This window comes from Octopus sinensis, linkage group LG22 (genome assembly GCF_006345805.1).
Source record: "Octopus sinensis linkage group LG22, ASM634580v1, whole genome shotgun sequence".
NCBI classification, from domain to species: Eukaryota; Metazoa; Mollusca; class Cephalopoda; order Octopoda; family Octopodidae; genus Octopus; species Octopus sinensis.
Window position 1 is genome coordinate 15,633,004 of NC_043018.1, and position 24,375 is coordinate 15,657,378.

The following is a 24,375-nucleotide window of genomic DNA, read 5'->3' on the forward strand; positions in this document are numbered from 1 at the left end:
CAGTGTCTCAATGGAATTGTTGTCAGTGACTTATTGCATTTGTGCAACAAAACTATGAACCCTTTAAGAGAAATAATACCAAATGGACTCAAATGTGTGTGTTTGTATGTATGTATGTATGTATGTGTGTGTGTGTGTGTGTGTGTTTTCAAAAGTTATGTCCCTGATGTAATGCACACTCACAGACCAAGTCATTCTGATAATTCTTTATAGACTTAGTAGATGTATACGTACATACACACACACACACACACACACACACACACACACACACCATCACTGATCTGATCCTAGATGCTAAAAACAATAGCTGTCAGTAATGCTCATGCTGAAATTGGAAGTCAGTAACGGCTTGCACCACACCACTATGACTCTCATCTACAAAACCAAACAGTCGAGAAACAAGCAAGCACAAGATCTCAGGTTTTGCAATGAGACAGACATCAATTTGGAATTTACATCGTTCGTGTCCCTTGCCAGCCTCGCCTGGCCCCATGCTGTTGGCACGTAAAAGCACCATCCGCTCGTGTCCGTTGCCAGCCTCACCTGGCCCCGTGCCGGTAGCACGTAAAAGCACCATCCGTTTGTGTCCGTTGCCAGCCTCGCCTGGCCCCCGTGCCGATGGCACGTAAAACACCATCCGTTCGTGGCCGTTTGCCAGTTCTGTCTGGCACCTGTGCAGGTGGCACGTAAAAAGCACCCACTACACTCATGGAGTGGTTGGCGTTAGGAAGGGCATCCAGCCGTAGAAACACTGCCAAATCTGACTGGGCCTGATGAAGCCTTCTGGCTTCACAGACCCCAGTTAAACCGTCCGACCCATGCTAGCATGGAAAACGGACGCTAAATGATGATGATGATGATGAAGATGATGATGAGAATTCTCTAATCAAAGACTGGATGTCTTTCACTCACATACAGATATTTTTATTATAACGTTTTGGCTACAAAAGTTAGGCAAAATAATGACAAACTTTTTTTTCCCTTTATTTGCTTTATTTATTTATTTAGTTGTACTGTATGGTGGCACCATGTTCTAAAGATGACTGTACGAAGGCCAAAGAAACAACAAAACAAAGCAATGTTATCAGTTTCGTAATCAAGGTAAGCATGAACAAATTATTATTTTGACCAGAAAACCCTGGGTAGCTCTTGTACAAGATTTGTGCTTTTTAAATAAGTTTATCTATGACAGAGTCTCCCATCAAAGACGATGTAGGAGCATTCAGCTTTAGCAAAACAACCTGCACAAAGGATTTGTTTATAGCGATGAAATACATGTGCCATATATTAGCTCATTCCCACCATCAAATTGATGTTGTCTGAACAGGTGCACGGTGTACCACATGTGAAGTGTCAAAGTGATCGCAGAGCAATGAAAGATGATGTGTTCTGCTCAAGAACACAACACACTGCCTGGTCCAGGAATTGAAATGAAATTGATGTAGTTTGTCTAGAAAGGAATTTATCCATCTAGGTTTTTTTAACCAACATTTAATGACATAGTGGATCCTAGTTTGATTTCAACCTGTGACACCTTAAGCTACTATTTCCCCTCTCTGACTTGGGTCAATACAAGTCCTAAGAGTCGAAGTTAGTTGATGGAATACAACTGGATGGATTGCTCCTGTCCAACCTTATTGTATAGCTGATAGAACCAGATGACATTAAAGGTAAATGTTTCTGGAGGATACTTAATTATTTAGCCCTTAATTTACTGAGTAAGAAATTGAGTTGATTCAACTACATCATCAAAAGTAACAATGGGTCAGCAGATATGCTGCAACAGTGAAGAGAAGGTGGAAGGATCATGACTGTCCAATGATACCGACTCGTTCAGACTTTAATTACCCAGCTACTAAGTAACAAAATACTCCTTCAACTCATTTTGCTTTGTTCTGCTAATTGGAATGAATTCCAGTGTCCTTTTCACAATAGAAGAAGTTGCTAACTTTTGTCTTCCTTATAAATATAATGAGTTGAAGATTAATTGCTAACTAATTATTGTTGCCACTCTCAGAGCAGTTGGTGTTAGCCATAGGAAACCATGCCAAATCAGACTGGAGCCTGGTGCAGCCTTCCAGATCACCAGCCCTGGTCAAACTGTCCAGCCCATGCCAGCATGGACAATGGACATTAAATGATGATGATGATAAATTGTAATTGTGGTCAATACACAAGATATTTTACATAGATTTAATATTGATTTCATAAATCTATTTTTCTACATTGTCTCTCTCTCTCTCTCTTTTCTAGGTGTTAACCAAAGACATCAAATTAAAGGAAGGTTCAAAATCAGAACCCATTCATATCCAGAGTTTAGTTCCACCACGTCTCTTCTGTCCATTAATGTACCGAGATGAAGGATGTCAAGTATACATCAAGGCCTTCCTTCGAAATTCAAAATCGAAAGAGATCAAGTGTCCAAACAATGAAAATATTGTTCAAGCTGTATTTATTTCAAATCCACACCTCAGCTCTTCTAACGACAGCAACCCAACAGAGTCCTGTGGAGCCGTCTACAACACAAATAAAATGTCCTGGAAGGTTGAGACTTTAATATTCATTAAAGCAACCATTGATGGTGTTATTGATAAAACTCAGCAACGCAGTGTCCAAATCGATGCCATATTTTCATCCCAGAATTGGTCCTCTAAAATAATTCTTGATAAGGTTAAGGTGAGTAAATTTTCACTTAATAAAAGTGCTTTTATTTTGACAATATACAATTCCCTTATACCTTACAGTAGGGACTTGTGATACATTGAATTCTGTGTCCCTTCCAAAACTTTTCTGACATCTACATGCAGTGGGTAAGGGTCTATCTAGACTTTAAATGTCTAAATATATCTGAATTGTTGTTGATAAGACTAGAATATTTCACACTAATTAACATAATCTTCAGAAATGAAACAAAGCTTAATTAATTAATTATTAGGTCATCCCATAAATAATGCGTTTTTTTAAAAAAACTTCTTTTATTTTTCAAATCTAAGATAAACAAAGTCCTTTTTTAATCTAAAATATACCCTCCTTCATTTTCTATAATGTTCTTCCATCTATCTGGTAGAATTGCAAGGCCCCTCTTCCAAAATTCACAACTCCATGACAAAAAATGCTCCTCCAGTACTGTTTTGACTTTGTCTACAGAATTCATATTTTTTCCGTCCAAATGATTTTGAAGACTGCAGAATAAATGATAATCAGATGGAGGCAATGTCCAACGTATAAGGTGGGTGGGGTATCGTTACCCATTGAAACTGCTTCAGGCCTTGGGAATGTCATCCTCACTGTATGTGGCTGAGCATTATCCTGAAGGAAGAACACCTTTTATCATGAAACCAAATCTGGTCGTTTTTCTTAAGCCACTCAAACTGCTCACAGTAGATCTCCTTTGTTATTGTTTGGTTTGGGTTTAAAAGTTCAAAGTGGACTAAACATCTCATATCCCACCAAACAAATAACAACACCTTACATGGGTGAAAACCTTCTTTAGCCTGGGGTGCTGGTGTTTCTCCTTTCCCTACCCACTGTCTTCGGCACTTGAAATTTTTATAGAGAGTCCATTTCTTATCACCAGTTACTATTCAGTCCAAAAATGGTTCATTCATGAGATATGGCAGCAAAGAAGAGCACACATTCACTCACTGTGTGCAATTAGACTAAGAAAGTTTGTGAGGAATCCATTTTGCTGACTTTTCTGATGTCAATGAATGGTTGAATGACCAAACCTAAGCTTCTCTGCTAGTTCCTCAAGAGTTACGATGGGATTAATTTATCAAATGTAATGTGTGTGTGCATGCTTGGGTATGAGTGTATGCGCATACATTTTGCCGATTGATATCTGCAAGTGAGGTAAACATGGACGGTAAAACCCCAAAACCAGCCCTTTACAAAGTCACTGAATATATTTGTTTTACATTGAGTTGTAGATACTCCCTTGATTGTGATTCTCACATCAAAGAAACAGAGTACCAGCGATTGGGTCCATTGAAAGCCTGTAACTAACAGGGCTGTGGCTTCTGATTGTAATATCAAAAAATATATGAAAGAAAGAAACAGAACATCAATGAATGCCTCCACTTCAACTTATGCATATCAATATTTTTTTCTTATTTTCAGGTTAAAATCATGGATCAGGATAAGACAGCTCTCTGCCAGTCACTAAATGACCCACACATGACAACATTTGATGGAACGTAAGTTCAATATAATAAAACAATGTATTTTGTTAAGATTGAAGATTATATTTCGCTCACTCTCTCTCTCTTATTCACCTTCATTTGTAGGGGCCACATTAGACCCTTAAGCTTGTATGTTGTAAGTTAATCATCACTAGTGCTGGTACCAATTAAAAAAATAAACTAGCATATATATATATATATATATATGTGTGTGTGTGTGTGTGTGTGTGAAGAAATACATTTTCTGTTTTGGTTAATCGATGTTGTTTGTTTTCTTTCCCTCTAGCTACTACAACAATTTCTTTGAAGGTGAATTCGTCCTCTTCCGTCACACAACACAACCATTTGCGGTAAGATATAAATAATAGTTGTTGTTATGTTTGTATTTGATATCAGTGAGGGCGCGTGGCTTAGTGGTTAGGGCATTCGGCTCATGATCGTAAGGTTGTGAGTTCGATTCCCGGCGACGCGTTGTGTCCTTGAGCAAGACACTTTATTTCACGTTGCTCCAGTCCACTCAGCTGGCAAAAATGAGTTGTACTTGTACTTCAAAGGGTCAGCCTTGTCACTCTCTGTGTCACGCTGATTATTCCCGAGAACTACGTTAAGGGTACACGTGTCTGTGGAATGCTCAGCCATTTGCACGTTAATTTCACGAGCAAGCTGTTCCATTGATCGTATCAGCTGGGACCCTCGTCGTCGTAACCGGCGGAGTCTTTTTATTTGATATCATCTTTATCATATATTGTCATGATAAGTATGCTTATCATAACATCTTCTGTTTCAGTAGCATCATTATGTCAGTCATGGGTAGGTATATGGTTAAGAAGTTTGCTTCCCAACCACATCGTCCCAAGTTCCCATACTACTGATTATATTCAATATCAATTGTAAAACATGGACAGTGTATGATCTGGAAATGATTAGAACTTAATAAAATATTTCGTCTTTTACAATTCAGGTCCATACATTCTACCGTTCATGTTGGGGTGTAGCATCATGTAACTGTGCTGTTGCTGTACTAAGTGGAGACGATGTGATCTTGATAGATAGATGCGGGCCAAAATCAGACAAGAAATCATCCAAGAAACAGATCTCCCTTCAACTTTTCCTCAATGGGAAACTCACACCAGGAACAAGAGTTATCAGCCAGCAGGGTGGCAAGAAATATTCAGTGAGTTGCGTTTCATTTAATGTTTCATTTGTTTGAATTTTTTTATGTGAGATTGAAAAAAAAACGAGATACTGGTTGTTCGATTTAGAAGTTCACTTATGAGGTCAATAGCTTGCACAAGTCCCTTGATTTTTTTTTTTTTTTTTTTGATAATACACAGAGGGTTAGATTATAACTGTTTGAAATATAAAGATGTATCAAACACAGAAACAAGCACACATACATGCATACATATACACATATACTCACACACACACATCAATTCATCATCATAATTTAACATCCATTTTTCCATACTGGCATGGGTTGGACAATTTGTTACTGTCAGCCTTGGCATAATTTCTTTGGCTGGATGCCTTTCTTGTGCCAACTACTTTACAGACTGTACTGGGTGCTATTCCTATTATATATATATCATCATCATCATCATCATCATCGTTTAATGTCCGTTCTCCATGCTAGCATGGGTTGGACGGTTCGATCGGGGATCTGGGAAGCCAGAAGGCTGCACCAGGCTCCAGTCTTATCTGGCAGTGTTTCTACAGCTGGATGCCCTTCCTAACACCAACCACTCCGTGAGTGTAGTGGGTGCTTTTTACGTGCCACCTGTACAGGTGCCAGGCGAGGCTGGCATCGGCCACGGTGCATTTTACGTGCCACCGGCACGGAAGCCAGTCGAGGCGGCACTGGCTTCGGCCACGATTCAGATGGTGCTTTTTACATGCCACCGGCATGGAAGCCATATATATATATATGACGGAATCTTCCACCTTTAGACGACATGAAAGTTCAACATTTCTTACCAAACAAGTTTTTGTACACATAAGCTCACTCCCTCCATCAGACCAACATTACCTGTACAGGTGCAACATTATACACACACACACACATATACAAGCACTGAGTTTCTGTACAGTTTCTCTCTGCTAAAATTTACAACCAAAGTATTGATCAACCTGGAGCCAAAATGGAACGCACTTACCCAACGTGTCATGCAAGAGAATCAAGCCCCAAGCTCTATTACTGCAAAACAACCTTCTTAATTACTCATTCATGCCTACAGCTGTGCCTGTGACTGTATGTACCCCTAGTGAATGATGTAACCATCAGCAACAACAGTGTCACTTTGCAAATGAACTCAGGTGCAGGAGTGGCTGTGTGGTGAGTAGCTTACTTACCACCCACATGGTTCCAGGTTCAGTCCCACTGTGTGACACCTTGGGCAAGTGTCTTCTACTATAATAGCCTCAGGCCAACCAAAGCCTTGTGAGTGGATTTGGTAGATGGAAACTGAATGAAGTCCGTCATATATATGTATATATATATGTATGTGTGTGTATGTTTGTGTGTCTGTTTGTCCCCCCAACATCACTTGACAACCGATGCTGGTGTGTTTGCATCCCCATAACTTAGCAGTTCAGCAAAAAGAGACTGACAGAATAAGTACTAGGCTTACCAAGAATAAGTTCTGGGGTCGATTTGCTCAACTAAAGGTGGTGCTCCAGCATGGCCACAGTCAAATAACTTAAACAAGTAAAAGAGTACTATCAACTATTTGTTCCACATCAAGTTGTAGGCACTAACACCATTGGAAATCAGCAAAACCACAATTAGCAGGTTGGAAGCCTGTGACCAATTCTACTATTGTTCACCATAAATGCATTTATAATAAACATGAGTTATGTCAGGTTGTCAGTCACAATCTGTACACTAACACACCATAGTACAATATGTTATGCATGCTCGCCTATAAGCTATGTTTATTTTTATTTATCCAGGTATATTTGCCAACAGGAGGAGTTGTTACTGTCACTTCTCACAATAAATTTGTGAATGTAATTTACAAAGCCAGTGCAACGGATTTCAATCATACAGAAGGTAAGGATAGAACCAGACTTGACATTGAACAAATCTCACTCAGCAGAAATATATCAAAAGATTAAAACACACATACACACACACACACACGCCCGCAACCATGCACACACACATGCAAACACACACACACACACACATACACATATATAAGTAAAATATTATTTGGAAAAAAAACACATTGAAAAAAAGATTAATTTAACGAAAGCATCTTCTTATCTCAGATGCTTTAATACATAAAAACTTGTTTACATTTCTGAAAAAGAAAATTTTGTTAACATTTCCATAAATGTTTCGTTGTTTACTGTTAGGTTTATGTGGAGTTTATGATAACAACAAAAGCAATGATCTTCGCTTCCCAAATGGAACCATTTATCTCAGCAAGTCTAAACGCCCCAAACCATTCTCTTTGAGTTGGAGGTGAGTTATCTATCTATCTATCTATCTATCTATCTATCTATCTCTCTCTCTCTCTCTCTCTTTCTCTCTCTCTCTCTCTCTCTATCTATCTATCTATCTATCTATCTATCTATCTCTCTCTCTCTCTCTCTCTCTCTCTATCTATCTATCTATCTATCTATCTATCTATCTATCTATCTATCTATCTATCTATCTATCTTTTTATCTTTCTTTCTCTCTCTCTCAAGTCCTCAAATTTTGTACTACTCTGAGCTTAATATGTTTTCATGTTTGTATGCATAGCATGTATTCATTCATTCATTGTGTGTGTGTGTGCATGTGTGTATATAAAATATATATATATATAGGCGCAGGAGTGGCTGTGTGGTAAGTAGCTTGTTTACCAACTACATGGTTCCGGGTTCAGTCCCACTGCGTGGCACCTTGGGCAAGTGTCTTTCACTATAGCCTTGGGCCGACCAAAGCCTTGTGAGTGGATTTGGTAGACGGAAACTGAAGGAAGCCCATCGTATATATGTATATATATATATATATGTGTGTGTGTGTTTGTGTGTCTGTGTTTGTCCCCGTTACTTAGTGGTATGGCAAAAGAGACCGATAGAATAAGTACTGGGCTTACAAAAGAATAAGTCCCGGGGTCGAGTTGCTCGATTAAAGGCGGTGCTCCAGCATGGCCACAGTCAAATGACTGAAACAAGTAAAAAAAAAAAGATATATATATATATATATATATATATATATATATATATATAGAGAGAGAGAGAGAGAGAGAGAGAGAATGAGTTTGTTTTCCTTGTACTTCAAGTTTCACACTACTGCAATCTTTAGGCAGGAACTGTTTTCTTTTATATTTGTAAAAGCGAACAAGTTACTCGTGTGCATGTGTGCATGTGTGATTTAACAAATACAAAGAATAACATTTCTAGGCTAACAGGATATGACACCGCTGACCCTTAACTTACAACCACTAAACCATAAAAGAAGAAACTATTTCATCAAAACAATTTAATCAAAGTGATTACCAATAAATAAAAAAAAATAAGACAATAAAAAGATAAACAACAAAGCAACATTAGAAATCAATATATTTACATTAAATACAGGAACGTTGAAAGAGTTATATATTTATAGAGAACTGCCTTCAGTGATCAATATTATCTTAATTAACTATCAATTGCAGTTCTTGTGTAATTATTTGTATTGTGAAAGGAAATATGATTTATTGTTTTATTATTGTAGGGTTAAAAAGGAAAACACTTTGTTTAATGGATATTGCCCAGAAGCTAACCAAACTATGTCGCAGGAAGTTTACTGTCATTGTGTTGAGAGTGAGGAATCAGTGTGTGGCGCAAATATGGATGTTGTTAACTGTGGAGACTTTTCAAAACGAAAGTCTAAAGGTAAATGAAAATTACCAACTTTCACCCATAAACACAATTTTGCTGCTGATAAAGTAATTTGGTATAGTGATAATGCAGGTACCATAGACATTCCCACACACACATACACTTACTAAACATAGACACACACAGGGATATACGCATGCGAAATAAAAACACATGCAACAGGAATACAAAATGGCAAATCGTTAGTAAGGAGAGACACAAAAATGAAAGAAAACAAAGGACCCCTAACGAGGTCACAGAAGTGTGATGAAAGTGCTCTGGCCAAAATACAATCAATATAAAATAAAGCTGAAGCAAGTGAACACCAAATGCATAGTGTGTGTGTTTTCATTGGCTAAACTGGTAACATGACCATCCCCAAATACAATATCTGTTTCAACACATGAATTCACATGAAGAATCCACATCAAGAATCTTGCGAAACGAATATATAATTTGGTATAGTTATCTGTAAAGTCAACTTTTTAGGGGGTGATCTTTGTCATTTTAATGAAGAAATGTCTACATAGTTATCGAAGACAAGAAATGATGGGGTGGTCATGGAAGATAGATTAATTGTCTTATCAGTGTTTATATACTAATATTGTAATGTAAAATATCTAATGGCGGTGCCCCAGCATGGCCACAGCTCAAGAGCTGAAACTGGAAAACATAAATAAACATAACAATATTTCTGTTTTATGATGGGACTTTAAAGTGGAGATGAATTGGCAGAATCAAATAGGGCTCAATTAGATACCTGGTGGTATTTAGTTGCAACACTTTATGTTTTGAATTCAAATCAATTCACATTTGACTTGGCTTTCCATCCACTGAAAATTGCCAAAACGAAATAGGATCAAGTTTAAATCTCTGTTACATCATTATATAAAACTACGAAAAATTATTTTTCTTCTTTAATTTTGAAATTGTAGGTGTCAAAGACTTGACATCGTCTTTGATTAAACATGCCGAAGAACCCAAGAAATGCGAGAAGCTCCAACCACAAACAACTTTTGAATACAACGAGACATACGTTTCTGGGGTAAGTCCTCCTCAATATAACATACAAGATTTCTGGAATTGGTGTGTTCTTCTCTGGCTGATTTCCCAGTCGAAACGTTCAAAGTAGAAGAAAATAGAAAAAAAACCATCTCTCTCACCACACTGCTATTGAATGCACAAATGAAACAGTAAAAGAGAAAGAAGATTTTATCACTTTTTTTTTTCCTAATTCCTTTTATTTCATTTTAATTAAAAAATTATTTTGCAATGATAATAATCATGATTTCTCTTGTAATGATGGACACTCCTATCAATTTCGATGTGTGCATGTTTGGAGGAAAACATTTTTTTAAAAGAACAAAGGATTGAACATAAAAGCTGCATCTACTTGTGATGGGATAATTAAAAATAATAATAATAAAACAACTCTGTGTGTGTGTGTGTGTGTGTGCATGTGTGTGTGTGCGTGTGTATGTGTGTGTGTGTGTGTGTGTAATAACTACAACAACTCTAACTGGTTTTGCCCAAAACTGACACACAAGTATAACTTGATAATTATATTTTTTGTTCATTATTTTTTGAAATTATCCTATTTCTAAAAAAATATGTTTTCTTCCAAAAACTTAATCAAGTCTATCCATATGCAATCCCTACTTATGGTTTTTCTTTTTCTTTTTTTTTTTTTGTCAGGATGTGTTCAGCAACATCACTTTAGAACAAGCCAGGACCTACTGTCAAGAATTTATTATTATCACTGAGGTTGCTAAATCCATTCAGAAATTACCATCTATCTCTATACAGAATTTCATAGAATCTTGTACATCAGATTTACATGTAAGTAGCTTTCCACATCATATTTTGTGTGTGTGTTACTTAATTAATTTTCTTAGCAATTAGCTTATTGTATGATGATGTCTTTTTTGTTGATTAATGCCTCTGATTGAGTTAGACCTCTGATTAAATGAGTTCCATCCGTAACAATCCCATTTGTTCCCTATGCACAGTAAAACCAGGACCACTTAATACACATTCCTCAGCTTTCAATTCCAGTATCTATTTTGCTCTAAATAGGTTCCATGGTTAGTATAAATCCCCACACTGGTTTCAAGCAGCCTTGTTGAACTATTTGTGATCTAGGTTCTAGGTATTGAGTCCTCAGGTTTTGAGTACTTTCTTCAATTTCCACAGTTTCTATATGTTTATTGTTTTGCCTTCCTTCTTGACTATTCCTGGGTCAAATTATTATTATTATTCAAATTGTGATGAGGTCAACTTAACCTTTCGTCCTTTCAGAGTAAATTAACTACCAGTGAAATACTGGGATCAGTGTAATCACCTAGACCCCTTCCACTAAATTTCAGGCCTTGTAACTTTAGTAAAAAGGATTATTACTATTATTATTATTATTATTATCAAATTTCTTTTCTTCTTGTAGCTAACGGGTGATTTAGTTTGGAGAACAACAGCATTGTTGACTCTGAAGGAAACAACGATGATAACCATCAAAACGGATGCTGAACTCTGGGAGAAAACAGAAGAAGGAGATGTGAAACTGCCAACAAATTTCACCAAAGGACTCTGTCTCAATGACTGCAACAAACAAGGAAAATGTTTAGATGGTTGGTTATTTATATGTATTAAACCTGTTCCATTATATTTGTATTGAGATGATTCCGTCTCAAGCTGACAGACCTATTAGTTTAAGAGTTTATCTCCATTTCCATGATACTTAAGTCACTAATTGTCACATGACTCTCCCACTCTGAATGGGGCACCAATTGGTCATTGAGTTCAACCCCACCTCACACCTGTCACTAATTCCCATTTTCAGCTGAGTCAAATGAGGTAATGAAAAAGTTAAGTGTCTTGCTGAAGGGCACACTATATCACTCAACTTACACATTACATTATAATTCAATAAAGAATTGAACCTCTGATCATCATCTTCATCAGGAGTCTAGATATTTGTACCATGCAAGTCAATAAGGGATAAACGTCTGAGTGGATACTTGTCTTGCAAGAAATAGCAACCAAGTCTTCCTCAAATCACACTGTACCATCTTTAAAAAAAAAAGAAGAGATTATTGGATAAATACATCCCTTATTCACTTTGTCTGAAGAATCAAAACAAGAAGCAAAACAGTCTTGGAGAGAAACTGGAACCATGTGGTTTGTAAGGAAGTTACTTACCACACAGCCACTCCTAAAACCAACCTTCCCAAGCATTAAACTAACTCACCTGTTTGCTGTTTATATACACCTGTCTTCATCTTTTGTCTTTCTGTAAATTCCAACTGTCAATTTAGCCATTTCTCAAGTGGCTGTCAATTTTGTTATTTCCCAAGTAGATGTGTCATAGAAAGTCAAAAAAAGTGTCGTGAATGTTAAGTTCAAGCTATTTCTTTCTCCTTTCCAGGTATCTGTCAGTGTTCGGAAGAGTTTGATGGAGCTGATTGTTCATTGAAGAAGACTGAACCACCAAAACTTATTCAGGACACTGTCCTCATTGATCTCCGACTGACGAAGATTCAAATCGTAATAATTACTGGTACAGGATTCACTGACTCTGAAACCTTGATGTGCAAACTACAAGAGATGACTGTAAATATTCATTAAGTTTTTTATGCTTTTTTTATGTTGTTATTGGTGTTTCTTGTGTCATTTTTATGTAATAATTTAAAAATTATTTTTTAACTAATTGCATTTTTTAAATTATATTTTTATGCAATTTTACTTTTTTCTGCTTTGAAATAATATTTTATAAAGGATTATATTATTTAGATAATTCTATATTTTGTTATTTCATTTTAGTTATTAAAGTTGCTAATGTATTTATTTAATTAACTTAATGATAGTCACTTTATTAATTTATCTCTTTTTTCTTTTTCGTTAACAGAAGGGTGCTGACAAATTTGTAGCTACAGGAAACTATATTTTCATGAAAGCTGTTTATTCATCTGAAGAACAAGTTGAATGTCAAATACCATCAGCTAAAGTCTTTGAAGTTTCTGTAAGCAACGACAACACCACCTGGTCCAATAGCTTTGTGGTAGTCACATTTAATTCACTTTGTGAAAAATGTACTGAAAAGCAATGTTCCTCAAGGGTAAGTGTACATTGACAATTCACTTTTAAACGTTTGTTCTTACCACTTATTGAGGGCCGTAAAATAATAAGTCCTGGCGACAACACAATTGGGTAAAAATGTTCAAAGACGCTTCTCCTGACATGGCTGTTGTTCCATGACTAAAACGGATGAAGAATGAAAACACCAAACAAATATGTAGCAGCACAAACAGCCAGCGCCATATTGGATGAGATTGGATGAGGCTGTGTGGTATGAGTGGAAAACTAAAGCACATCAAGTTATGTCCCCTTTATGTGAAAAAGATGCTTAACTTCTAGGAAATGGAAAATATTTTATTTATAACCAAATGTACTCATTCTTTCTTTCAGACTGACATCTGCAGAATTAACAATGAATGTTACGAAAACTTGGCTATAAATCCAAAGAATGCTTTATTGACTTGTAATGTTTTAGTCTCCAAAAATTCATGGCAACCCATTGATGGTAATAAATGTTTAAACTATTTAATTTTATTGAATGAGAAACAATGTAAATCCTTATGAATTTATGTTGCAAGATCCCTGATGTGAAACCGTGTTTTGAAACAAATATTGTTATATTTTGGGATGGTCATTATTTATTTATTTATTTTGCCAAATAAACACACACCATATATTCATTCCTCACTCATTTATTAACTGTTCTTATTCTATCTTATGTCCATTGCCCAGAAATCTTTTGTCACTCATCTGTGACCTCTTCAGCAACCCTTCTGTCCATGTGTATCCTCCTGCTCTCTGCTTAGACCGTGGATGGAAAGAGTCACCAAATTATTCACAGATCTGTGACAAAAGATTTCCAGGACATAAAAGGACATAAAATAAAAAAAAAACAATAATAAACAAGTGAAGGACAAATTTATAGTGCATGTGTTTATTTGGCAAAAAAAAAAAAATTAAAATAACTAAATAAATAAAATGACCATCCCGAAATATAACAATAATGTAAATTTTCATTTTACTAAATAGCTATTTAGTAAAATATTCTCAATATAATTAATTCTTGATATATTTGAGCCCTGAGAAATAGTCTGCTCCATTAATTTGTACCAGATATTAGAGTTTAAAGGGTTATCTTCTAAGTTGTAAGATTTTCTCTGAAAGTTGTTGAGATATTTTTATGATTAATTCAAAGCTGCAAGAAAAACTGCCAAAAAACAAAGACATATTTGTTTTAATCTTTAATATGCAAATTTAAAGAAACAGTTTAATTAAAAAAAAATTTTTTTTTAACAAATTAAACCCTACTTATCTAATTCTTTCCTTCACAGTTAAGAAAATCCCAGTTATTCGACTCACCTTCCTGAAAATAATACAAAACATCATTATTACACCAACTTACAACCTGACTTTTACTGGAATCATCAAAATTGTACAAGGTCCTTTTGGTGGGGATGCTCTGTTGCTCGGCGGGACTAACCAGTCCATTGACATGGGCAAAACATTGAAATGCTTCCGTGGCCAAGAAAACGAGTGTAATGGTGGATTTACGGTGAACTTCAATCTGAAGATAATCACTTTGAAAGATGACATGACAATTTTCGGTAACGGAGGTCGAGGACTGAATACTTCAGGAACAGCAATGTGGGTGTCGAAAGGATTCTTGTTCCTCGCAATTAGCACAGCAGAAAGACAATGGGTTGTAAAGACAGACAAATTCCGGGCTGGAGTATTTATATCAATAACCTTCAGCTGGAGCCAACAAAATGGTTTGGTGTTGATGTTCAATAAAAAGGTTGTTGCTAAGCAATCCATATTCATCAAGCGTGAAGTAAAAGGTACTCCTGGAGGAAATCTTCTAGTAGGGACAACCATTACAAAGAAATTCTTTGCTCACATTATCATTGGTAGCTGGACCATTACACATGCAACAATTGAAACTATTCAAGAAGCCGATATAAAGACTGGTTAGTATATACTTTCACTCTCTCTCTCTCTCTCTCTCTCTCTGCTCTGAATATTACTTTTCTGCAAAGATATCAAAGATAAAACTCAATGTAGGTAAACCTCTTCGTAGTTTAAAGCATCACTATGAAATAGATATAAATACATCTTGTTATTCTCTTTGCACAGGAAAAAGTTTTTTAAGAGTTAGAAGATTCCCTTTGCATGCTTCATCATCACTAATTAGATATTCATTAGAAGACAATTAGTCCTTGCTGTCTGTCCACAAAGAGAACTTATAGCTATCACCATTTATATCAGAAACACACCAGAACTTAACAAAGACAGCCAGTCTAATTTACATAACATTTATTCATTAACATGAAGACGCATGGCCTTGTGGTTCAGGTGTTGTACTCATGATCACTCTAATGTGGGTTCAATTCCCAGACCAAGTGGCACATTGTGTTCTTGAGCAAAACACTTTGTTTCACTTTGCTACAGTCCCCCTTTCAATCAATGGGTAATGTTGGCCTTCTTGCCTACCCAGAGGTGTGGGGCCTTTCAAAGGCTATAATGCTATAATGATGCAAAGTATATTGTGACCAACGATGTGTAGCATCTGGTTGTCTGGTCACTCACATGATCACATTCATTAGCAGTTTTATTAATTAAATGATAAATATTAGATGAAGAACATAATATACTTCAGGAATTTAATGCACGTGTGTGTGTGTTTGTATAGATAAATATATAAATGCTGAAAATCCATACACAACTTGTATATTTTCTCTTGTTATTATTTTTACTGTTTTAACCTTTTCGTTACTGTATTTATTTTGAGATGCTCTGTGTTTCTTTAAATTAATTATAAATATAACAACGAATTTAGTAAAATAACTTAGCAATCATCAAACTGGTGTTAGGAACATAAATTGTGGCTAAGGTTTGGTGGAAGATTTTAATTCAAAACTTATGAAAACAAGACATTTGTACTACAGAGCCAGAGCCAGTTTCAGCCGGGTTGGTAACAAAAGGGTTAAAACACTTTTCTGGTCATTCTCTATTATTTATATTTTGTTTCAATAAACTAAAATTTATCCAAATCTTTATTTTATTTGTTTCTTCTTTTATTCCATTGTTGCAGAACCTCCAACTTTCCAAGATGCACCTGAATTACAATTGCAGATAAACAATGAAACGGATGAGATCAATTTCTTGTGTTCTTTCCCACCTCATCCAAATGATAAACAACTGAAATATTCAGTGTTTTGGTATCTGGAAGACAAAGAACTTGTATCTGTTGCTCCAGTGCTGCAGAATGGTTCCTACCAAGCATCACTCAATGAAAGTGAATTAACAGGAATGAATTATTCAGATGGGGTGAGTTTAGTTGGCTTTTATAACATCTCCTCCTCATCTTCATCATCATCATCATCATCATCATCTTTTCATATTTGTTCTCCACACAGGCATGAGCTGAATGGTCCCAAAAGATCCAGTAAAGTGCAGGGCCATGCCTTGCTCCTGCATCTGCATCTGGTTTATTTGGTGAAATACCCTTCCTAATGCCATCCACTTTACAAGAGTGTACGACATGATTTTTCTTTGCTTTTTGTTGTTGTTGTTTTTTATGTTTCATTTTTTTTTTACATGGTACTAGGACTTGTGAGGTCCCTATATAACTTCACAAGGTTAAAGAACCCACTGAACTGAATGGGAGGAAATTAGTAAGTGGGGTGGCTACTCTGTTTCTTTTCACAAATCACTTTACCAATCTAATCTTGTTAACAAAGGAATCTGCAATTTACTTTTCTTCAGCTCACTTGTGCAGTTTCCGCTTGCTACAGTTCTAATTGTGAAAACTCCCAAGGACCGAAACGTCACAGTCTTGCACTCGTGGCTGAGATTAAGGTAAGTGATGTCAATATGTTCTATAGGTTGTTTCACTTGAAGATAACAGATTTTATTGCTGTCATTTCAATAAGTATCTCAGTGTCAATGTTCCTTAAATAGATACATAGGCACAGGAGGTGCAATGGCCCAGTGGTTAGGGCAGCAGACTCGCAGTCATAGGATCGCGGTTTCGATTCCCAGACCGGGCGTTGTGAGTGTTTATTGAGCGAAAACACCTAAAAGCTCCACGAGGCTCCGGCAGGGGATGGTGGTGATCCCTGCTGTACTCTTTCACCACAACTTTCTCTCACTCTTACTTCCTGTTTCTGTTGTACCTGTATTTCGAGGGGCCGGCCTTGTCACTCTCTGTGTCACGCTGAATATCCCCGAGAACTACGTTAAGGGTGCACGTGTCTGTGGAGTGCTCAGCCACTTACACGTTAATTTCACGAGCAGGCTGTTCCATTGATTCAGATCAACCGGAACCCTCATCGTCGTAACCGACGGAGTGCTTCCACATAGGCACAGCAGCATCCATGATGCAGCTAACAGTAAATGACTGTTGGAAAGACAGGTCTCCTGGTTGGGATGGTGTGACTTACAAGTCTTTTGGTTACTTACTAGACTTGCACATTGCTCTCCTGGCAGATGTCTGTTACAACTGGCAGCAGATTGGGGACAGTCTCAGCTGTGTAACACTGGAAGCAGTGATCCTTTCCATAAGTGTTTTCAGCTAGACACATTTAGAGGGATCACATATCTCTTGTCTTTAATTTTGGCTTAGTCCCCATGAGTAGTGGAGGTGTGTGGCTTAGTGGTTAGGATGCTGGACTCATGATCGTAAGATTGTGGTTTCGATTCCTGTACCAGGCAATGTGTTGTGTTCTTGAGCAAAACTCTTCACTTCATGTGGCTCCAGTCCACAACCCTGCAATGGATTGGCGTCCCATCCAAGTGGGGAATTTACACATCATGAAACCAGGAAACCAGCCCCTTTGAGTTCACGTGACTCGAGGAGGTAACTTTACCTTTACCTCTGAGTGAATGCCACTCCTAGTACCATTCACTTTGTAGAGTACACTGGGTGTCTTGTTTTGGTGCCAGGGCTACAAGAGAGGTAGCCATGCCATTGCCACAACCAAGGAAACCTCAAACTCCACATTTCCACTCACTCATCCACTTCATTAACAGAAAAGAATGACTGATAGGAGCAGAAGTGACATTGATGAGATGGATGTGTGACAAAGGGATGAGATCTCATTCTCAGTACTCAGAGATTGGTATGAATATCATGGGCAATATGATCGAGATGCCAGACAGGAGACAAAAGTAACTCACAACCATTCATTGATATCATCATCATCATCATCATCATCATTATTATTATTATTATTATTATATTATTAACAACAACAGCAACAACAATAATGATGATGATAATAATAATAATAATAATAATAATAATAATAATAATAATAATGATAATAATAACAATAATGGTTTGTGCAATCGAGTTTCATATTTTAAGATAATCTAAGGGTGCAGGGCTGTTGACATTATTTCTGTCATCATAGGAATTCTGTCAGTTCAAACAAATGAATCGCATAAGTGACATAACTCTGCTTCACTTTACATGACTGACAAAACTTGATAACATTCTGTTGCAAGTCTTCAAGCCAAGATCTCTTTAAATTCGAAGATTGTTTTCTTGTTTCATTCTTACCATTTGAGATGCACTGTCAAAAGTCATTACTGTTGCCTTCCCTCTTCTAGTTAAAAATCGCAGAGGAAAAATATTTTAAAATTATTTCTTTTTTCCAGATTCTTTCAAGCAAGGTAAAAGTTGTGGAAGGTAAAAAAGCAGGATATATTGAAGTAAAATCAAACTTCCCACCACGGTTAATGTGCTTAAACAGCAGCTGCCATTTCTATGTCTACACCAAACTTGAAAAACATCCAAAAGATCTTAAATGTAAGGATGAGGTTATCCCTCAACTTGTATTCGGTTACATGCGACGTTGGCGTGTTTCTCGGGAAGCAGACAGCTCCTCAGCTGAATGCAACTTTGCAATCACCAACGACAACTGGAAGTCAGTTCTACAAATTCCTGTCATTGCAACAGTTGATGGATTACGAGACAAACTGCAGAGACGCTGGGTTTCTATCTCAACAAGCAACAGTGAGCTTGATGTAAAAACCGAAATTGGACAAGTCCAGGTTAGTTGATTATTAATTTTGTTAATCTCTCTATATATAAAGCTGAAGTTGTCTGTGTGTGGCAGATTTGGTAGCCTTCAACTAACCCTATCTCCTCCGAGACCCTGTGGCACAAGTTGACCAAAATTGAGAGTATGATAGAAGAAGGCTTGCTCTTCTTTCCATAGAAGAAAAAATTCAAATCGGACCATGTTAACACCAAAAATTATTTACATCAAAAAGGTGCTTTTTTTCTACGAAAATCCATATTTTTTACAATTTTTGACTGCTGTGTCGCCATTTTTCGGTGTATTTCAACCAGAAAAATGTTCACTTAAAGAGAATAACAAGCTACATAATGCAAAATTTTTACTTTTCAAAAATTCCAATTCTAAAGGGTTAAAACAAACCCGAGCAACACCGGGTGATACTGCTTGTTTATAATTAATTTGGTTTCACACATATGTCTTGTAGACCAGTCAGATTATAACTCTTGAATGAGACAGTAATGTTAATTATGGTTATTTGGTTCTCCTTAATTGGTTCTCCTTAATTTTTTATTAATTTTATTTGGTTCTCCTTCTCCCTCTCTCTTTCTGTCTATTTATGTATTTTTTTATCTGTCTGTATGTCTATCATCTATCTATCTATCTATCTATCTATCTATCTATCTACCTATCTATCAATCTATCTATCTATCTATCTACCTATCTATCAATCTATCTATCTATCTATCTATCTATCTATCTATCTATCTGTCTATATATCTATCTATCTGTCTGTATGTCTATCTATTTATCTATCTATCATCTATCTATCTATCTATCTATCTATCTATCTATCATACTGTCTGTCTCTGCCCCTGCTCACTCTCTCTCACTGTTTATTTCTCTGCCTGTCTATATCTTCCACTCTCTTGCTTTCTCTCTTCTCTCTATGTATTTAAATGTATTTCTCTTCCTTTCTCTCTGCCTGTCTCTATCCCTCTTTTCTCCCACACAGACACACACAGACACACACACACACACACACTTGTTAACCTATCACTTGTTCTCTCACTCTTCTCACCCACGGTTTAATATTCCTCTCTCTCATGAAAACAGGTGGATGTTGTGGACAGCAACAAGTGGGCAGTTTGTAAATCAATCAATGATCCTCATATAACAACATACGATGGAAGGTAAGTCCTTGTATCACACCTCCTTAATCTTCATCTACTTTTTACTCTCACACACTCACACACACACACACACACAGACACACACACACAATAAATGGTGCAGACAGCCATGTTTTAAAAATTTTATTTTGGAGCCACATGGTTTTGAGTGGATGTGATGATGATAATGCTGATGATGATGGTGATGATGCCAATGATAATGCTGATGATGATGCTGATAATGATGATGATGATGCTCCTGCATAAATTTTACTTCAACATATTAACTGATGTTGAGGCGCAATGGCTCAGTGGTTAGGGCAGTGGACTCGCAGTCGGAGGATCGCGGTTTCGATTCCCAGACTGGGCGTTGTGTGTGTTTATTGAGCGAAAACACCTAAAAGCTCCACGAGGCTCCAGCAGGGGGTGGTGGCGACCCCTGTTGTACTCTTTCGCCACAACTTTCTCTCACTCTCTCTTCATGTTTCTTGAGTAATGCTGTGATGGACTGGTGTCCCATCCAGCTGGTGGGGAACACATACGCCACAGAAACTGGGAAACCGGGCCCATGAGCCTGGCTAGGCTTAAAAAGGGCAACAAAAAAGAAAACAAAAATTAACTAATGCAGACATTATGCTATTCCATTCAACTTTTTCGGGTTTTTTTGTTACCTTTTCCTCTTGCTGGTTTCAGTTACCGAGACTGTGACCATGCTAGAGCACTACATTAATGGGTTTAGTCAAATATATGAACCCCAGTGCTTAGTTATTTTTTAAAGCCTGGTGCTCATTTCACCAGTGTCTTTTGATGAACTGCTAAGTTATGAGGACAGAAACAAACCAGCACTGGTTGTCAAGCAAGGTGAGGGACAAGCACAAAAACACACACACACAAACACAACACACATGTACACACAGAAACATACGCATGCACAAACATGCATGCACACACATACACACACATAGTTTGAACTTCTTTCTGTTGACTGTCTATCAAATCTACACACAATGCTTTGGTGGGGCCAGGGCTCTAACAGAAAACACATGCCTAAGGTGCCATGCAGTGGCACTGAACCCAAGGCAACATAGTTGGGAAGCAAGCTTAACTACTGAGCAATATTCCACAAATACATAAGTACATCATTCACGTTATGATATCTGGACACTGTCCAGTTCAGTTCATAAGCCTTCGATTATCTTTGATTTTTATTCTTATTTTTGTATTCCTCGAAATTCTTTTTTAACAAATTCTTAAATATTTGTCACTTGCAGATTCTACAATAACTTCTTCGAGGGTGAATTTGTACTATATCAGCATCAAACATTACCATACGCTGTAAGTAACATAGTTTTACTTGTTTAGCATTTTACTAGCCTCTATAAAAATATGCGGACACATTACCAAAGTATAAGCCTTCATTCTTTAAGTGGTCATGGCAGCAGCAGTGGTAGTGTGACAGTGGTGGTGGTAGCAGCAGTTGTGCTAGCAACAGTACAGCATGGTGGCTTCTGTTGTTGTTGCTGTTTGCAACTCTCTACCCACCAAGTCTACTCCAATTAAATCAATAGTGATTTGTCACTTTGTCCAACTCCAAACCTACCCTGGCCAATGGGTTAATTTTTCTGGAGCCCAGTCTACTGCAGGCATTAAGGTTGGGTCTTGCTTCTGAGGTTAGTTTCCCCACTTCTTTCCCACTAATCCTTAAAGCCCTAAAAAAAAAAGGCGGGGGGCTTCACTCAATGAGGTTCTTGAAGCCTTAGAACAATCGGATGAAAACCAATGAGAGTTCCATTAACAAGTCCAAATAATGACAAGATAAAAGATATCAATTAGACAGTGGTAATGATGAGCCTCAAATGAAGGTCCCTGGTCCTAAATCACCTAATGGTGTGGAAGTGCATGGCTTAGTGGTTAGGGTGTTGGACTTGTGGTTTCAGTTCCTGAACCAGGCGATGTGTTGTATTCTTGAGCAAATCGCTTCATTTCACATTGCTCCAGTCCACCCGGCTGTCAAAAATGAGTCAACCTGTGATGGGCCGGTGTCCCATCCAAGTGGGGAATTTATATGTCATGGAAACTGTGAAATCAGCCCTTAAGAGTCGGTATGACTCAAGAAGGTAACTTTAATTTACCTTACTTTAATCACACGATGGTAACGCTGATACGATACTATTATTGATTCAAAGACCAACGATTCTTGATATTGTCCTTAATTTTTATCGTTCTGTTTATCAGTTTCCAGTTAATCACCTTTTGGTTGAGATGTCTGGATGTGGAACCCTGGTACAGACACTAATCATTCTGCCACATTCAGGGCTGATAGGGTGAATAAAAGATAAATTTATATACATTGAAATTTTGTATTATCTTTCATGTAATAATATTTCAATCAAATATTTGAATTTAGATTTCAGCCATTTAGTAGAAGCAGTTTCTTAGTGTGTTGACGTTGAATGAGATAATAGAAGCCCAATTGTTTTATATCCTTAAATGTTTCTGTAGACATTGTTATGCTTCTTCTAATTCAATTATGCTCTGATTTCCACAGGTGCATGCCTTCTATCGCAACTGTAACGGACGTGCATCTTGTAACTGCGCCGTTGCTGTTCGCTCAGGAGATGATGTCATTTTGGTAGATCAGTGTGGAGCCAGAAAATCCAAGAAACGGCGCCCACTGAAAATAGTGCTTTATGTCAATGGAATTCTTACACCAAACACGAAGATTCTGAGTTTACAAGGTGGCCTTCAATACAAAGTGAGTGTGACAAGTTTATTTTGAAATAATTCGCTTAGCTTTTGTTTGTTTCTTTTTCTTGTATAGTCATTGTTTAGCCCAAGGCTAATTATATTTGAGGGGAACTATGGTCACAGACATCTCAGCAATAGCCATTCCTCTTTTTTTTTTTTATTTATTGTATCATGGTTACTATCTTCAGAACAACATTATCCAGTGTGGGGTGTTTCGGGGTTTCTTGTGGAATTATTTTTTGTTTGTTTCTTTTTCTTGTATAGTCATTGTTTAGCCCAAGGCTAATTATATTTGAGGGGAACTATGGTCACAGACATCTCAGCAATAGCCATTCCTCTTTTTTTTTTTTATTTATTGTATCATGGTTACTATCTTCAGAACAACATTATCCAGTGTGGGGTGTTTCGGGGTTTCTTGTGGAATTATTTTTTGTTTGTTTGTTTTTTATTTATTAAGATGTTACAAAATGATTGAAAGCATTTTTTGCTGGTATTTCTAGCTGATAGAGAGACCCTACAGGAGCTACGTTGCTAATTTGTTTACGCCACCTGCACAGGTGCCAGACAGAGCTGGCAAATGGCCACGAACGGATGGTGCTTTTACATGTCACCGGCACGGGGCCAGGCGATGCTGGCAACGGACACGAATGTAAAAGCACCATCCGTTCGTGTCCGTTGCCAGCATCGCCTGGCCCCGTGCCGGTGACACGTAAAAGCACCATCTGTTCGTGGCCGTTTGCCAGCTCTGTCTGGCACCTGTTCAGGTGGCACGTAAAAAACACCCACTACACTCGCGGAGTGGTTGGCATTAGGTAGGGCATCCAGCCGTAGAAACACTGCCAGATCTGACTGGGCCTGATGAAGCCTTCCAGCTTCACAGACCCCAGTTGACCCGTCCAACCCATGCTAGCATGGAAAGCGGATGCTAAATGATGATGATGATGATGATGATGATTGTTGTCTTTTTTGAAGATGGATGTGTCTCTCCTCCCACCATTGGCAACAAGCTTGACATCTCATGTCACATTGAAGCTTTTTACTTTGTTGAATATTCTTGTTACTGTTACAGCTTGAAGGGAAAAGACTTCACTGTTTTGTTTTAAGCTGTCACATTTCTCAATAACATTTCATAAAATATGTAAACGAAATGAATTCTAAAATAACGTTTCTGACTTTCAGATAATCTTACCAACTGGTACTTCTATCCTTGTGGCAAAAGGTAGAAAAAGAACATCGCAGTTCATCAATATTTGGGTCCATCCTTCCCCTGCAGATATGGAGAAAACTGAAGGTAGATGGAAATATTTTTTATGTTCAATTAGA

At 37.3% G+C, this 24,375-nt stretch overlaps 1 protein-coding gene across 1 annotated transcript in view; it reads left to right on the forward strand.

Moving 5' to 3' along the window:
- The window catches only part of LOC115223143, a 142,835-nt gene that overhangs the window by 58,451 nt on the left and 60,009 nt on the right, over positions 1-24,375 (forward strand). Inside the window, exons 40-61 of the mRNA XM_029793566.2 lie at positions 1,012-1,104; positions 2,257-2,679; positions 4,123-4,199; positions 4,471-4,534; positions 5,146-5,358; positions 7,137-7,236; positions 7,545-7,653; positions 8,893-9,053; positions 9,974-10,083; positions 10,734-10,877; positions 11,479-11,662; positions 12,460-12,644; positions 12,940-13,149; positions 13,500-13,614; positions 14,441-15,076; positions 16,201-16,436; positions 16,875-16,967; positions 18,771-19,166; positions 20,249-20,325; positions 21,576-21,639; positions 22,853-23,059; positions 24,232-24,343. Coding sequence (XP_029649426.2) covers positions 1,012-1,104; positions 2,257-2,679; positions 4,123-4,199; positions 4,471-4,534; positions 5,146-5,358; positions 7,137-7,236; positions 7,545-7,653; positions 8,893-9,053; positions 9,974-10,083; positions 10,734-10,877; positions 11,479-11,662; positions 12,460-12,644; positions 12,940-13,149; positions 13,500-13,614; positions 14,441-15,076; positions 16,201-16,436; positions 16,875-16,967; positions 18,771-19,166; positions 20,249-20,325; positions 21,576-21,639; positions 22,853-23,059; positions 24,232-24,343 — 4,009 coding nt within the window. The remainder of the gene's footprint in view (positions 1-1,011; positions 1,105-2,256; positions 2,680-4,122; positions 4,200-4,470; positions 4,535-5,145; positions 5,359-7,136; positions 7,237-7,544; positions 7,654-8,892; positions 9,054-9,973; positions 10,084-10,733; positions 10,878-11,478; positions 11,663-12,459; positions 12,645-12,939; positions 13,150-13,499; positions 13,615-14,440; positions 15,077-16,200; positions 16,437-16,874; positions 16,968-18,770; positions 19,167-20,248; positions 20,326-21,575; positions 21,640-22,852; positions 23,060-24,231; positions 24,344-24,375) is intronic.